Below are 14,365 nucleotides of genomic sequence, written 5' to 3' on the forward strand. Positions count from 1 at the left end.
ACTCCTTCAGCCATTCTTGGGGATTTTGCTGAGGATCTTTTTGTGAGAGCTCTGCGTCTCCTCAGCTGAAGCCTTCACGGCTCAAAAAGGAGAGCTTCCGAAAACAAACAGCTGATGTTAAACTGGAGGTGAGGGAGTCTGTACATGAAAAAAACTCATAAAGAAAGCCTCTGACATCTGTTTCCTTCCCCTTGTGACCCCTGAGAGTTCACAGTGGGGTCACACCGAGGGGAAACTCTCCCAACAGCATCTGTAGGCCTAACTGAAGAAAAACTCTACAAAAAGGTGGTTAGGTTGGGTGAAATGGCCCAAAAAATTACATCTCACTGTCTTATGCAAGAACTGTGAAAACAGTTGATACATCAGCATTTTCTATATTATATAATGATAGACATTTGCATCCAATGAGCTCTAATACCAGCCCAGTCTCACAGAGAAACATTAAATATTCACATGAATGATATTTGTGCTGCTCCAGCCCCCCCGGACCCGACCTACAGTGGAGAAAACGGACGGATGGGTGGATATTTGGATGGATATACACTCATTTTGATCACCTAAAGAGACATGTTGTCTCTTTTAATTCAACCCATGAGGTTTTCCTAACCTTAACCGTCTCGTTTGTAATACTCAACCTTAACCAAGTCACTAAAGTCCAACAGAGCAGCAAAGCAGAGGCGAACAAATGCAGAAATGGCATTTTAAGGTAAAGTTACATGAAGGCACCAGCGGTTAAAACCAGACTGGAACCGCTGTTGAGCTCTGTTCCCTCTGACCTCTGAGGGAGCTTTTTCAGCTCTTGAGTGTGACATAACCCACAAAGATCTGTTTATTTCATCTTTATTTATTTTGTGTATGAATGAAGGGTTGTGCGTCTGTTTTTTACAGCTTTTACTGTTTAAATTATCAGTTGCTTTAGATTTGCACACAGAAAAGAAGCTCTAATTAGTTCCCTTAAAGACAGGAAGGTCTATTGTCAGGACTCACAGCGTAACTCCGAGGAGTTATTTTCATGATAGAAACAGAAATCAATAGATTCAAGGTGGGTTATTGTCTTAAAACACATGTAACAGGGACATTGTGCATGTTTCTGGCTGAAAGAAACACTTCCAGAAACTCCTGCCGACACCTGATATGTATTCACTAAAAGGGTTCATATGTTTGAAGGTTTATTCGTGTTTTAGGTTGCTTTGGTTATCTTTCTGCACAACCCAGGTGTTTAATCCCTTCACATTTTCAATGGACCCCCATTGAGCCACTCAATGTTTCATCGTCGGGTTTTTAGATGCAGTCCAGGCCTGTCGGGGCAGGTGGAGGTGGGACATTTCTAATCCAGCAGCTCCAGGTTAGGTATCATTGACCTGCACCGTGCTCTGAGCAGAACTTCCAGCATCCCCGGGCAGCTGCAACATGCCTGGAGAGAATCAGAGCGCGGCGGCAGCTCAACACGCTTCAGTGGGCCTTAAAAGAAGGAACCTGTGCAGGCGAAAAGCTCTCCAGTACCTATGAGGAAACCAATGATTTTCTGCAATGCGCCGTCTTCCTCTGCACACAACAGTGAAGAGTTAAGCTCCACAGCAACCTGCTGAAGGTTTCCACCCAGGCAGTGGGACACCTTCAGGGGAGAAAGACTCCATCTGAGTGGGAAATCTGAGCTCTAGATGCAGCCGGAAGGACCACTTCATCTCCCCCTCCTCTCTGCACAACAGCCTTAAAAGCCTTTCGATGTTAACCCACAGGTCAAATATGGGGAGTTTCTGTTCGAGCTGCTAAACCCAGATGCTTCCATAAGATTTGCAGGAGGATTAACAGATTAACAGCACAGGTGAAGGTGTGGGGGCTCGACTGAGATGGACAACGCTCCAAATACTTCTTCAAACACTCACAGCAGATCGTTCTATAAACTGAGAATCTTTGAACTCATTAAAACACTTTGAATCAGCAAAGTGTCAAAAGCTTCTTTCATTCAGACTCGCTTTAACTTATTCCGGATCAGAGAGGTGCTGGAGAAGCTGTCACAGGGCGAGAGGCGGGTACACCCACCACAACAGGATGCCCACCATCATCCTGACAGTTAAATCCTTACAGAATCACCAGTTAAACTAACAGGCCTACTTTTGAACTCTGGCAGGAAGCTGGAGGAAAATCAAGGGAAAAAATAGCTTTATCGAGTGAAATGGATGAAGAAAAAGCTCCTTTAAATGGAAAGTTCGTCTTCAAAACCCTGCAAAACACAGGGCTGATGCAGAGACCCCCCCCCCTTTCACTGAAGCCTGCAGAGGGTTGGACTCAGTGACAGCGAGTGCGGTTATTTTCCTTCTTTTGAGAATGTTCTGGACGGTTTCTGTGGGGTGAATTTGTTGTGCTTTGCTGTAAGAATCGATCAAACATGCCTTGTTGTCTTGATAAGATATTTTTTTAATAATTCAGAAGACAATCATACGATTAACTGCAATTAGAAAAGCTGATCACATGACAATTAACAGAAAACTCTCCAACCTGTGGTCATGTCAGACTAATATTAAATACTATTTTAAACCATGAGCATAACATGTTTATAATTCTTATATTCTCTTTTATTAATATTTACATCATCTTTTATCTGCTGTGATGGACTGGCGACCTGTCCAGGTGGCCCCCGCCTCTCGCCCAATGGCAGCTGGGAGAGGCTCCAGGGTATAGAAACTGGATCTTTTATCTGATAAATCCGTCATTCAGATTCTAACTGTGTAAAGCACGAGTTCACACTCGCAGCTGAACACATTTTGATCACCTGAACTTTAACAACTCCAGTATTTCTGAGTTTAAAACCACCACAGTGAGCCTCACAGCAGCAGCTACTCTGCACAAACCGACCCGTGTCACTGTCACCGGCTGCCATCAACAACAGATTCAGAATCACACAAAGACCAGCTGGGAGCCTGACAAACCTGGATGAACTGCTCTGAGGGAGTGTCTGAGGCCAAAGAGAGCATAGCAGTGTGGTTAAAATGGACCTGAGATGGCCCCCACAGCACGAACACATTCCTGTCCTCTGTCAGCACCCCGCAGCAGCACCACTCATTAAAGACGCCCTCAGATAGCTCAGCACAAAAGAGCTTTTTGCTGATGGAAGATGCCCAGATGAGATATCTGTGGCAGCCTTTTGGATCAGACCTCTGAGTAAGTTTTTATCATAATTGTGAAAACTCACTCTTACTTTTGAACATCATACGTCTGTCGTTTTATCAGCATGTTGTTACATTTTCTGCATCCTCAGAGGATAAATGACCCTGAACATAATGCATGGTGATGCTTTTTTAACTGGTTGTCCTGCTTTTCCTCTGCGACTTTCCTGAAAAACAGACCAAATGTTCCTGGAGGAGCTGGGCCTTTGCTAAAGAACATGAAAACTGTTCAAGTTTTGGGTCAGACTAGAACAGGACGACTCCAATGGGGTCCAACATGCATAACACCGAGGTGGGAGTGTGATGATATGGGGCTGTATGAGCAGGAAAAGGTCTATGAAGAGCAGGAAATTAATAGAAGATGAGTCCCAGACCTCCAGACTGAGACCTGGACATGTTTCCTGTGTGACTTCAATCCAATGCAGCACCTTTGAGAGCACAAACACCCCCCGACAGAGGAGTGGGAGCAACACGCTGCAGTACCTCATGCACCAGATGCATTAACAATGCAGAACATTTCTAATGGAAGCCGTCTTCTTTGGTGCAGCAGGGCGGGGCTCAGAGGAGGACTGTTAATGCTTCCAAGAACAGAACAAATAAGTTCTGCTCAAGTCAAACCAGTTCCTGAAAGATTTCTCTTGATCATTTTGTCATCTATATGAAATTTTCATGTTCATAAGTTGAGTTTTAATGTCACTGACAAAATAAAAGGAAAGAATTTACCTCGAAAATACATTTGTCCCTCGATATTTAACCTAAATGGGTGCTGGAAAGGACTTCTGGAGGATGCTTGTGATTCAAAAAGCTGCAGATTCGCTGAGTAACACAAAGCAGGTAATGGAGATGAGAACTGGGACTTAACCTGCTTCCTAAAGGACTCAAATATTTCTCAAAGAGATAGTAAAACAATGACCTGATGTTTGCTCTGTCAGTCTGGGCCTCAGCAGGGCTCAGAGTCTTCAGGTAGTAATGGTGGCGTCTGTTTACTTTAAGCTGTTTGCTGATGGATCATCTTACACCAGATTATCTGTTGTTTACCTGCAGAGTGCTTTTTCTTTCAGAGGTAACAGCTAACAAGCGTCAAACTGGTTTTGGTTTTCCACGTTTGGCTGGTTTTAACTGAATATACGGTACAAAAACATGTTTTTTTAAGCTAAATCTTCAGTGAAAAAGGTGATAAATGAACTTTTCACAGATGAATCACATGTAGAGCATATCTCACATGAGCTGGACAATTAAAAGTGTCTTTTTTCCATTGAAAACATCCATGTTGAAATATTAAATACAATGTAAGCAATTGTGCAACTGATATTTTAGTTCCTCTTTGGAAGACTGAGCAGAGAAGGAAGGAAGATTTAGCAGATTTTGGAGTGATAGGTTGACCTTTTCCTGATAAATATGAGTCCTGAGGACATTTTAAACTGATAGAAAAACTGATTTATGTCTGAAATAAACCGATTTGGGCCGGTGTTGCAGACGGTGCTGTAGATAACACTTCTAAAGGGAAGAATGAGTTGAGTTAAATACCAAAAAATATCTGGAAGAAGCCAAGATTTCACCTGGGAAAAGAAAAGAAAAGAAAAGCTATACTTGGAAAGAGGAACTCAGAAGAACAGCTCATGCAAGACTGAGCAAGAATCTCACAGAACTCGAAGCTTTTTAAAGGAAGAATAAGGAAAATCCACCAAAACACGAACTTATTCACTTCATTTCCTTCTTCTGTAATCGAACCAAACACTTTTATCGAGTTTATAACTTTTGGAAATCCACAATAAAATATTCTGATTCGCTGTTTTTATGCAGCGCAGCCGTCAGTTTGAAACTTTTATCACTCGACTCGATAGAAGTTGTATTTTTCATTAAACATGTGTCATTCTTTGCCTATTATTTCATAATTATTACATTCTAGATGTTAATTCTGCCTTTTGCACCATCATCCAATTATATTGATAGTTCTGTGACAGTTTATCAGTAAAGCATCCATCCATCAGGGATAGAAAAGCAAAACTCTTCATAACATTTAACAAAAAAAACATTATTAATAAATGTTTGAGTTGCATTATTAATTCATGAGTCACACAAATTAAAATATCTCATTAAAGTTAGTGTTAATCTGATCATTTATATGAATTTTTACCATCTAAAATCTCTCTTTAAAAATCCTCAAAATACAGAGAAATAAATAAATAACTCCTGAGTTTTTCTATTGCATCAAGTCTTTAATAAGCACATTTATAGAAAAATATAACCACAGTTTCTCCAATGTTTTTCAAAATGGAAAAGATCTGAATTCCACCAGTTCTTCCTTCACCTTTTCTGCAGAGTTTCTCCGTTTCCCAGTGAAGGAAAAAGGTTAGTTTGCCACGAATCCTCGAAAAAACGTGACGTCTTCTGGCTTTTCTTCTTCTGCCTCATCATGAGGCTGAAGATAATCTGTGTGCAGAATTATGGCGTTTGTTCAGAAAAAGCTTCTGATCCTCTGCGGGGAAAAGAGAAAAACTGTCACCACTTGGCTCATCGTTGTCATCTAATCTATCAAATCAATTCCTCTTCAGCCAACTGTTCAAAAAGCCTTTTCAGCTGCGTTACATGAGACCATCAGCAGAGAGACCTGAGCTCATCTCCTCTGGCAATTAAATCTGTGTACACAGGATTTTTAAAAGGTTTTTCTCATCATTTTTATTTTTTTAGTCCAGAAAGGACCTCAGAAGTTGGGAAAAGTGGATTCCCACCATCAATACACAGTTAAAGCACCAATAAAAGAAGCTCAGCTTATTAAACCCAGTCTCAGAAAATGATCATTTTGTCCGTGTTGACTCATGCATCTGCATCATGTTGATTCTGCAGATGGGTCACATCAAGCTGAATAAAATGGTAAATGACGCGTTTCCTTCACCCTAAACCAAGCATTTCCTCCCCCAGCCACAAAGTTTTAACACCCAAATCTATTCGAATAATGAGTGACAGTGAAAGCAAGGGCGTAACCATGGTTTAGACATTGGGGGGGTCCAAGAAAAACTAAATTGTTAAGTGCATTATCTACAATTCTTTATTTATATATGAAAAATTGGACATTTAGAACATAGTTTAGAGGACTACATCGACCATGTAAGTTCACATCTAAAGGAATAGTGTAATTTCTCCGAGACAGTGACTGCCCCCCCACTTTGTTTTGGTTAGTTGCTTACTGTTTACTGACCTTAAACACACCTACCAATTACAGTTATGCTCTTCCAGTAGTTCTGTAGCAAATAGGACAGCTTCCAATGGAAAACGACCAAATACCCAAAGCATGTTTCTGGAAATATTTTAATAAGGACAACTAATGATGTAACAAATTACAGACTTTTCCTTTAACAAAAAATGTGCTGAGGACTTTTAAGTCCAGGTTCATTTCTATTGTGTCAATGTCTCAAAATGTGCATTAACAATGAAAAGTCTAATAGTCTAATGTTGTTTTTGTTTTAAGTTTTTTATTTTGAAAGGGGGCGGAAGTTTATTTTGTTGATTCTGTGTTGGATTTCCTGTTCTGGTACAATCTGCTCTGTTGAGCAGCGGCTCCGTCAAAAGTAGAAGTCCAACGTAAAGATAAGGAGAGCCGCTGCTGAGACGGCGGCGCGCCCGGTGGGTCACTCTCATTGAGCCGTTACGTTCCCACGGTAACCGCGGCGCAGCCGTTACGTTCCCATGGTAACACACGGAAATAAAGTGAAAATAAATAAGACATAACAAGAGACCGATCCCTTGACAGGGTTCATAGAAGGAGAACATGCATTTTACATGTTTTCTTCTGTATATTGGGGGGGACAGGTTGGTATTTTCTCAATATTGGGGGGGGGGGGGGCACGACCCCCCCAAAGAATGCGTGGTTACGCCATAGAGTGAAAGTAAAGGACATGAATCAGTTAATAAAGCTCTGGTTCTGGCAGGAAAAGTGTCCAGTTTGCATCTCCGCATTCAGACTGGTGAACACTTGACATTTTAACTTGATTTAGCTTTCAGAGTTCGGCTGAGAGCTTCTGAAATGTGTTGCTGCCATCCTGTCGGGCTACAAAGTTCAGAGGAATCGTCCTGGGAAAAGAGAAATCCTCCTTTGGTTGATGTCTGTTTGTCCAGCAGCTTGTGAAGCTGAATGAAATCAGTGTTTTCCACATTTTCCTGTTTTTCCTCACACTTAAAATAGATTTTGTTGTGCGATTCAAGCCTTTAGTTTAGCCTACTTGCAGATTATTTGTTCTTCAAACCAGAAGTCCTGAGAAACAAACCCCTGCTGAACATCATCAACATATTAAACTGTCTAAAACGTTTTTACTACTTCTTCTGTGTAATTTTGGATCATTTTAATCTCAAACCCTTCCTTCTTAAAACATACATTAGTGGTTCTTTAGGAGACAAATGCGACATTTAACAGGAAATAAATCAGCTTTTATAGTTTAAAACACGAAGCACTGAAGCTTTTTATGGAACATTCGGTCCAAACGTGCAGTTTTAGGCCAAGCCGCAAAAGTCCTCGGCTTCCGCCCTGCATTAGACTGAAATACATCTTAAAATCAACAATAAGCTGCAAGAAAAATGTGTCATTCAGGAGCAGAGTGGAATCTGAGCCCACAGTTTGAGAGTATTTGGTGAAAACAGAGTTTTCATCCAAGTAAAACAGTCTGATTGGTTACAGAACAAGGAACAAAGCATCGAAATGAGATGGAGAAATGGTCTGACCTCTTTGAAAAAGTTTCACAGACGTTACAGCCTCTGGTGCTGCTGCAGAACCGGGAGGAACTGGACTGGAACTGGTACTGGGAGCCAGACTGGTGGGCTGGGGCTGCCAGTGGTGCCCAGTGTTCATGCAGTTTGCTGCAGGAGCTCCGTAGAAACCGTACTGGTTTGGTGAGGAATACGCACAAGCCGAGACAAAACCGGACAAACTGGATGAGGACTAAGAGGAAGAGCGAAACGACAAGATTAGAACTTTTAAAGCTGTGCTTTAATGCGAGGAACTCAGCAGAATTCAGCAGAACTCAGCAGAACTCAGCAGATCTACGGCATCAATCTGGAATACATCAGAATTCGTTCACACTGTCCTGCATTCACAATAAAGGCAGATTATCTGAGGGAAACATTTCACTTTCTCTCGTGTTTTGCATCCCCAACCATGTGTTTTCTGTTGTGATGCGTAGCCATGGCAACAGGGAAGTTTTCCAAAGGAATAATATCCTGGAATAAGCTGAAAAGGAGACGGCTGGGATGCAGAGCAGCAACAAAAAGGAGGAAAAAGAAAAGTTCAAGCCGTTTATTCCCCTGATCATCGTGGGGAATGTGAGCTCACTGCTGGATAAAATGGACGATTAATAAAGTATTAATGAACTGAAACTAATGGAAAGAGCCTAGATGCAGGCAATAGTTGCCATTCATGCAAGACCAGGCAGTCCATGGTGCTAGTTTTCTCAGAACAACATGACATATCACCATAATATTTCACATCAGCAGTCTTTGTATCAGTGGTGGATGGAAGATAAAAATGTTCTAAATGTTTAAGCTTGTTCAGAAGTCAGGGTTCTCCTTCCATCGCTGTGTTTGTTGTCATCTTATCATCTGTTGTCATGTTTTACCTGAAGAGTTCATGTAAAGATAATACGATGCACTGTGAAAAGCAAACCAGCGGCAGACTGATGTGTGGTTGGAAAGCAGAAGCTGCAGCTGCAGCTTTTCTCTTTGCTTTATTTCGCTCAGATGCTGAAAAAATGACTTTGTGCTGAAGCTAATTATCGTAGGTTTGCCATCATTCGTAATACTAAATGCATGGTTTTAATGGAGAGATACATGTCCGGGGTTATCCATCCTGTCATGTATGTGCATTTAAATCTCAGTTTCTGAGCACTGTGGACTCCTGGGCTGGTATTTGCGATGCTTAATTCTAATTACCGTATTTTTCGGACCATAAGGCGCATTTAAAATCCTTAAAATCTCAAAAATCAACAGTGCGCCTAATGTATGGATTAATTCTATTTAAAATGCTGACCTAGAACTGATTTTATGTGGTACACGGCGCTCAAAAATCTGTCAGAATGTTTTAGCACGGCCTTGGAAAGCTACTAAGCTGGATTGAGCATTACAGGCCACCGTAGTTACGAGCCTGGTGGAGTAATACGATCTGAGCTTCAACATTAAGGTGTGTGCATTCATTTATTCATTCATTTTCTATACCTGCTGCCCTAAAAATGGCTCCTGTTCAGAGACGAAGAGGATTTTAAACTCAACGCTATCAGTCAACAACAAGTGAGCTGAATAAAGTTTGACTTTTCTGCGTTTTCTTTAATTTAAAGCGCTTTATAGCCCGAAAAATACAGCAAGTTGACCCAAGGACTTTTGAAAATATTGGCTTGGATGGGGTTAAAATTTGGGCCACACTTCAAACCCCTTTTCAGGAATCTTAATTTAACGATTTGGAGGTTTCAAGCTGCAGTAATTTTACTGTTTTTGAGCCCGAATGATGAGGACTGTTGCATCTCTGACACTTTATGGAGTGAGACCGTGTTGCCCGACTTGTTTTACCTTCCAGCAGACCTCTAATCCTGGAGAGTCACATACTTTTGTCTCTTTTTGACATGCAGGCCTGTTGAATAACTTCCTAACTTCCCTTCCAAGCTCGCCACAGTGGAATCAGAATCTCTTTATTCGCCAAACGTACAACGGAAACAGGAGTTTGACCTGATGTAACAGCGCCACAGAACATTAAATAAAGGTTAACTTAGCAGAAACAAGTAAAAAAGAAAAAAGAAGTGACATGTGAGGGTCTGTGTGATGGAGAAAAAGCATTGCATTGACTGAAATGAGACCGAATAAACGTGTGAATGTGGCTTTTATGTCTTCGAGTGGTCAAATAATCAATAAAAGGAGACCTAAACCAAAACTAAAAGATCAATTATTTCGTCTCGTTTAATAAAAATTCTATTTTCTGCTTTTAGGACTTTGTGTAAATGAGCAGAAATGCAGAAAAACCTGAAAAAGTCAAACTAACGAGATGTATTCCTCCTTAAAAACCTCCTTAAAACGGTCCTGCCGACCCTCACAGCTGCTTTCAGTTTATTCAGACACCAGACGGAAAAAGTTCAAAAGTGCTTCAAAAGAATCCAGAAATGAGCATCCAATCAGAGCAGGAAGAAACCAGGAGAGACATTTAACATTTTACTTGTTAAATGTCTTCATAGTCAATCGTTTTACAAGCTCAGGTAGTTTAATTCTCTGATAAATCGAGTGTTGTGTTCTAAAACCCTTTCTTTTGGGACAGTTTCAGTCATTTACCTGCTGTGGAAATCTGAGGTTCAGCTCGCTGCTGCTTTTCTCTGCAGGCAGCTGTCTGCTGCTCACCCCCCAGTCTTTGGCCGAAAGTCCATCAGATCCAGACAGAACTAAAAATAAACAGGTTCTGCTAAATTAGCACGAATTTACAAACCGACAGGAACTTTTTCCTCAGGAAACAGACTTTAAATCCACAGTCATTTGGGAGAATTCATGAATCAAACAGCAGATGCACTCAGTTTTAAATCTGGACATGATGATGATGATAATAATAATAATAATAATAATAATAATAATTATAATAATAATAATAATAATAATAATAATAATAATAATAATAAAACAACAACAACAATAATAAAATAATAATAATAATAATAATAATAATAATAATAATAAAACAATAATAATAATGATAATGATAACAATAAAAATAATAATAAAAATAATAAAAATAAAAACAATAATAATAATGATAATAATTAAAAAACAATAATAATAATAATAATAAAAATAAAAATAGACACCGTTGGAAATGTTGATCTATTCTATGGTCTTTTAAAACAAAAAAGAAAGTCGCTGCTTTAACTTGGGTTTGAACAAAGTGAGTAAAGTTTTCAGGATGTTTTATGAGCAGAATCAGTCTGAGGAAGCTTCAGATCTGAACTCAAACTACATTTACAGACACAAGCTTATCGGATTATGGCAGAATTTGGGGAAAAGGTGATGAAATAGAAGACAAATGTTCAGATTTTTGGGGTTAATTTGTAACGTGGTGAAACAAAGGTAAGAAATAAATGTGTTAATTATGGAGGTTTTGTTTTAAATAAAAATTCAGTCTTTTTTGTCACTAATTTCTAAAAATAATCGTAATTTATTGTGACACTTTCATTTTAAAATAATTGTTTTTTTCCCCACTATTTGAAATATTTTTATTGAATAAATCTTAGCGTTTAAACGTATTAATAAATCGTATTTAATTTAGAAATTAAACCAAGTTTTAAATCAGCAAATTAGGAGTTTTTAAAATGTATAAAACTAAATAAATGATGCGCGCACCAACCTGCCGGCTCCCTGAAGGCGCGGATGCCCAGAATATTGTGCCAGCTCTGCGCAGCGTCGAGTCCGGCGCAGCTGCCGGTTCTGCTGCCGGTTCTGGTGCCGGTGGGGGCCTCGGGTCCGTTGCAGGAGGAGAACGGGAAAACGTGTCCGTACTGAAGCTGGACCGGGGCCGTGCCGTCATACTGATGGTGTGAAACTGTCCCCATTTTATTCCGGAGGATGCGGCTGATGGAGCTGACGGACGGCACGTTGAACTTATCACACACCCCGTCGGAGAGCAGCCGGTCCCGGATCTCCCAGGCGAAAATGCCCGGGTCCCCCTGCTTGTAGTCCCGGATACTGTTGACCACGGCGGGGGTGGTGACCCGGGGCTTGCTGCCGCCGATGGCCCCGGGGAGGATGGAGCCGGTCTCGTTGTACCGGGCCAGGATCTTGGAGACGCAGCCGTGGGAGACCCGCAGCTGGCGGCTGATGTCGCAGGGCCGCATCCCGAGCTGCGCCAGCTCCACGATCCGCAGCCGCACCGAGTTCGGCAGCGGGCGGCCGTTCACGAACAGCCCGCCGAGCTGGTTCACCTCCCCGTAGCTCTGCTCTGCACACAGGGGAGGAGATGGTTCATTATCCAGCTGTTTACCGCAGCTGGACTGGCGGTAAAACCAGAAATACTTCAGAAGATCGCAGTTTTCATGCAGCGAAGATCGTGTCCGCAGCCTCCAAAAAATGAGAAACAACTTCACAGGAACCTCCAGGTTTAAGAAAGAAAACGTGTTTCCTGATAATTGATTTAAAAAAAAAGAACGGATTACAGCCTCTCATCAGCACCTCTTTAATTCTAAGAGATGTGAGGTTTAAATGAGCAAATTAATCTTTAATTATAAGAGATTCGATTAAAATAAAATAATAAATCAGGATTCGATTTATTATTTGAACAATTCATCGTAATTTGCTGTTATTTTGTCACATTAATTATAGTTGAATATGAATTACTGCTGTTTAACTGAGTAAATCATGAAAAGTTACATTTTCTCATCCCCGTTTGAAAGAAAGAAAGAAAAAACAACTTTTACAACATTTACTGATGAGTCTTTGGATTAAAAGGCCTGAAATAATTTTCTCTCAGTTTTTTAAGCTCAGACGTAAAAACTCGTAAAAAAGTACAAAGTTAGAATATTAAAGCTCATTAATGAGGAAAGAGAAAAGTGTGAAATGCTGCTCTTCAGGATCATTTTCAGGCTGAAAGCTGCTTTGATTTGGAACTTTATTCCTTAAAAAAAATGTTTTGATGAATCTAAACTTCTTCAGGAAATATTCAGCTTCTTTAAAAAGGTGTTTTATCATTTTCATTCAGCGGGTTTGTGCTGATCCGATGTGGTAAAATAAAGCTTCAGCAGGTAAACATTTTAGTTGGGAACCTTCCAGGTGAAATTCAGCCGTGTGTGAACTTTTATTTTCAGTTCTCGGCCCTTTTTCTGCACCTTTAACCTCCTTATTCTGGTAAAAACAGAAAGTAACAACTTCTGAGCTTTTAAAACTCGATTTAAAACAAAGGAACGAGACATTTATTGTTATGTGTTGAATATTTGATTCTTTCTGGGTTCCTGTAACGCTTAAATAGAAAAAATCTGTGTTGAATTTAATTATTTTTTAAATAACAGCAGTTTTTCTTCCTCTTTTTAAATCAATCTAATTTTCCAGCTTAAGCTCCAAAATGTTCCAAGTGTGAAGAAGCTGGATTGAATTAATCTGACCACCTTTTATGAGCATTTGAACAACTTTTCCACCATAAACAGGCAACAAATGGAGTCAAATCGGGCAACAAAGTGACTCTCCACCCTCTCTGCATGGCCTTCTGCTGATGGTGGAAAAATGTAACACTCACCCATCAGCTGCCGTCCGGGGACTCAAAGCTGCACCATCCAACCCTGTGACTGCAGCCGGCAGTGATCTGCAGTCATGTGAACCTCCACTTCCTCCTCCTCCTCCTCCCTTCATCATTTCCTGTCTGCAGAGCAGCATTTTAAACTCAAAGAGTTCCTGAAAACCGGCACGAGTTGCAGCTCGTTCGGTCTTTCTTTGCATCTTCTTCCCGACCTTTTCCTGTGGAACGGATTTTAAAACATTTTTACAAACTTGATGCTATGATGCGTAACCATGCCAACGAGATAATTGTCGGCATCTGGGAGCAGCCGACTGAAGTCTCCAAAGTTCAAGTAACGCCGGGTAAAACCACCCGAAATCCAGATGTGTCCAAGAGGAGATGTTCAGGATCCAGAGCAGGAGCACAAGGAAGAGGAAGTTTAAACATTCCTGATTTTCAGGGGAAATGTGAGACAAAACAGGCAGGAACAACTCTAACAGCTCTCTGCTCAGCTTTAAGACTATCCGGGCAGACAGAGACTGCAGACAGAGCGCTAACAGTAAAGGAGGAGGATCACAGAGCTGGTTAACAACAGATGGTGGAATCCTGGACCTGGCTGCAGGAACAGCTCTAACAGCTCTCTGCTCAGCTTTAAGACTATCCGGGCAGACAGAGACTGCAGACAGAGCGCTAACAGTAAAGGAGGAGGATCACAGAGCTGGTTAACAACAGATGGTGGAATCCTGGACCTGGCTGCAGGAACAACTCTAACAGCTCTCTGCTCAGCTTTAAGTCTATCCGGGCAGACAGAGACTGCAGACAGAGCGCTAACAGTAAAGGAGGAGGATCACAGAGCTGGTTTACAACAGATGGTGGAATCCTGGACCTGGCTGCAGGAACAGCTCTAACAGCTCTCTGCTCAGCTTTAAGACTATCCGGGCAGACAGAGACTGCAGACAGAGCGCTAACAGTAAAGGAGGAG

General features: G+C 41.0%; 1 protein-coding gene across 1 annotated transcript; it reads right to left on the reverse strand.

Moving 5' to 3' along the window:
• Positions 1–1,346: 1,346 nt before the first annotated feature.
• On the reverse strand, positions 1,347–13,494 carry pax1b (paired box 1b). Its single transcript, XM_072362885.1, has 7 exons — positions 13,405–13,494; positions 11,527–12,117; positions 10,467–10,573; positions 7,912–8,100; positions 2,931–3,158; positions 1,504–1,615; positions 1,347–1,414 (listed from the first exon to the last, which is right to left on the reverse strand). The coding sequence occupies exons 1-7, from the start codon at positions 13,406–13,408 to the stop codon at positions 1,347–1,349; spliced, it is 1,299 nt and encodes a 432-aa protein (XP_072218986.1). The 5' UTR covers positions 13,409–13,494.
• Between the last annotated feature and the right edge of the window lie 871 nt (positions 13,495–14,365).

The sequence above is a fragment of the Leuresthes tenuis genome, unplaced genomic scaffold, assembly GCF_036924035.1.
Source record: "Leuresthes tenuis unplaced genomic scaffold, fLeuTen1.0.hap1 SCAF_13, whole genome shotgun sequence".
In the NCBI taxonomy this organism is placed as follows: Eukaryota; Metazoa; Chordata; class Actinopteri; order Atheriniformes; family Atherinopsidae; genus Leuresthes; species Leuresthes tenuis.

Bases quoted from the DNA above. Each gene is read 5' to 3' on its own strand.
- pax1b (XM_072362885.1), bottom strand. The intron at 3,159-7,911 runs GTAACGTCTGTG...AAACTTACTCAG, and splicing joins CTGCAGCAGCACCAGAGGCT to AGGTCTGATCCAAAAGGCTG. The intron at 1,616-2,930 runs GTTTGTCAGGCT...TCTCCCCTGAAG, and splicing joins CCTCAGAGCAGTTCATCCAG to GTGTCCCACTGCCTGGGTGG.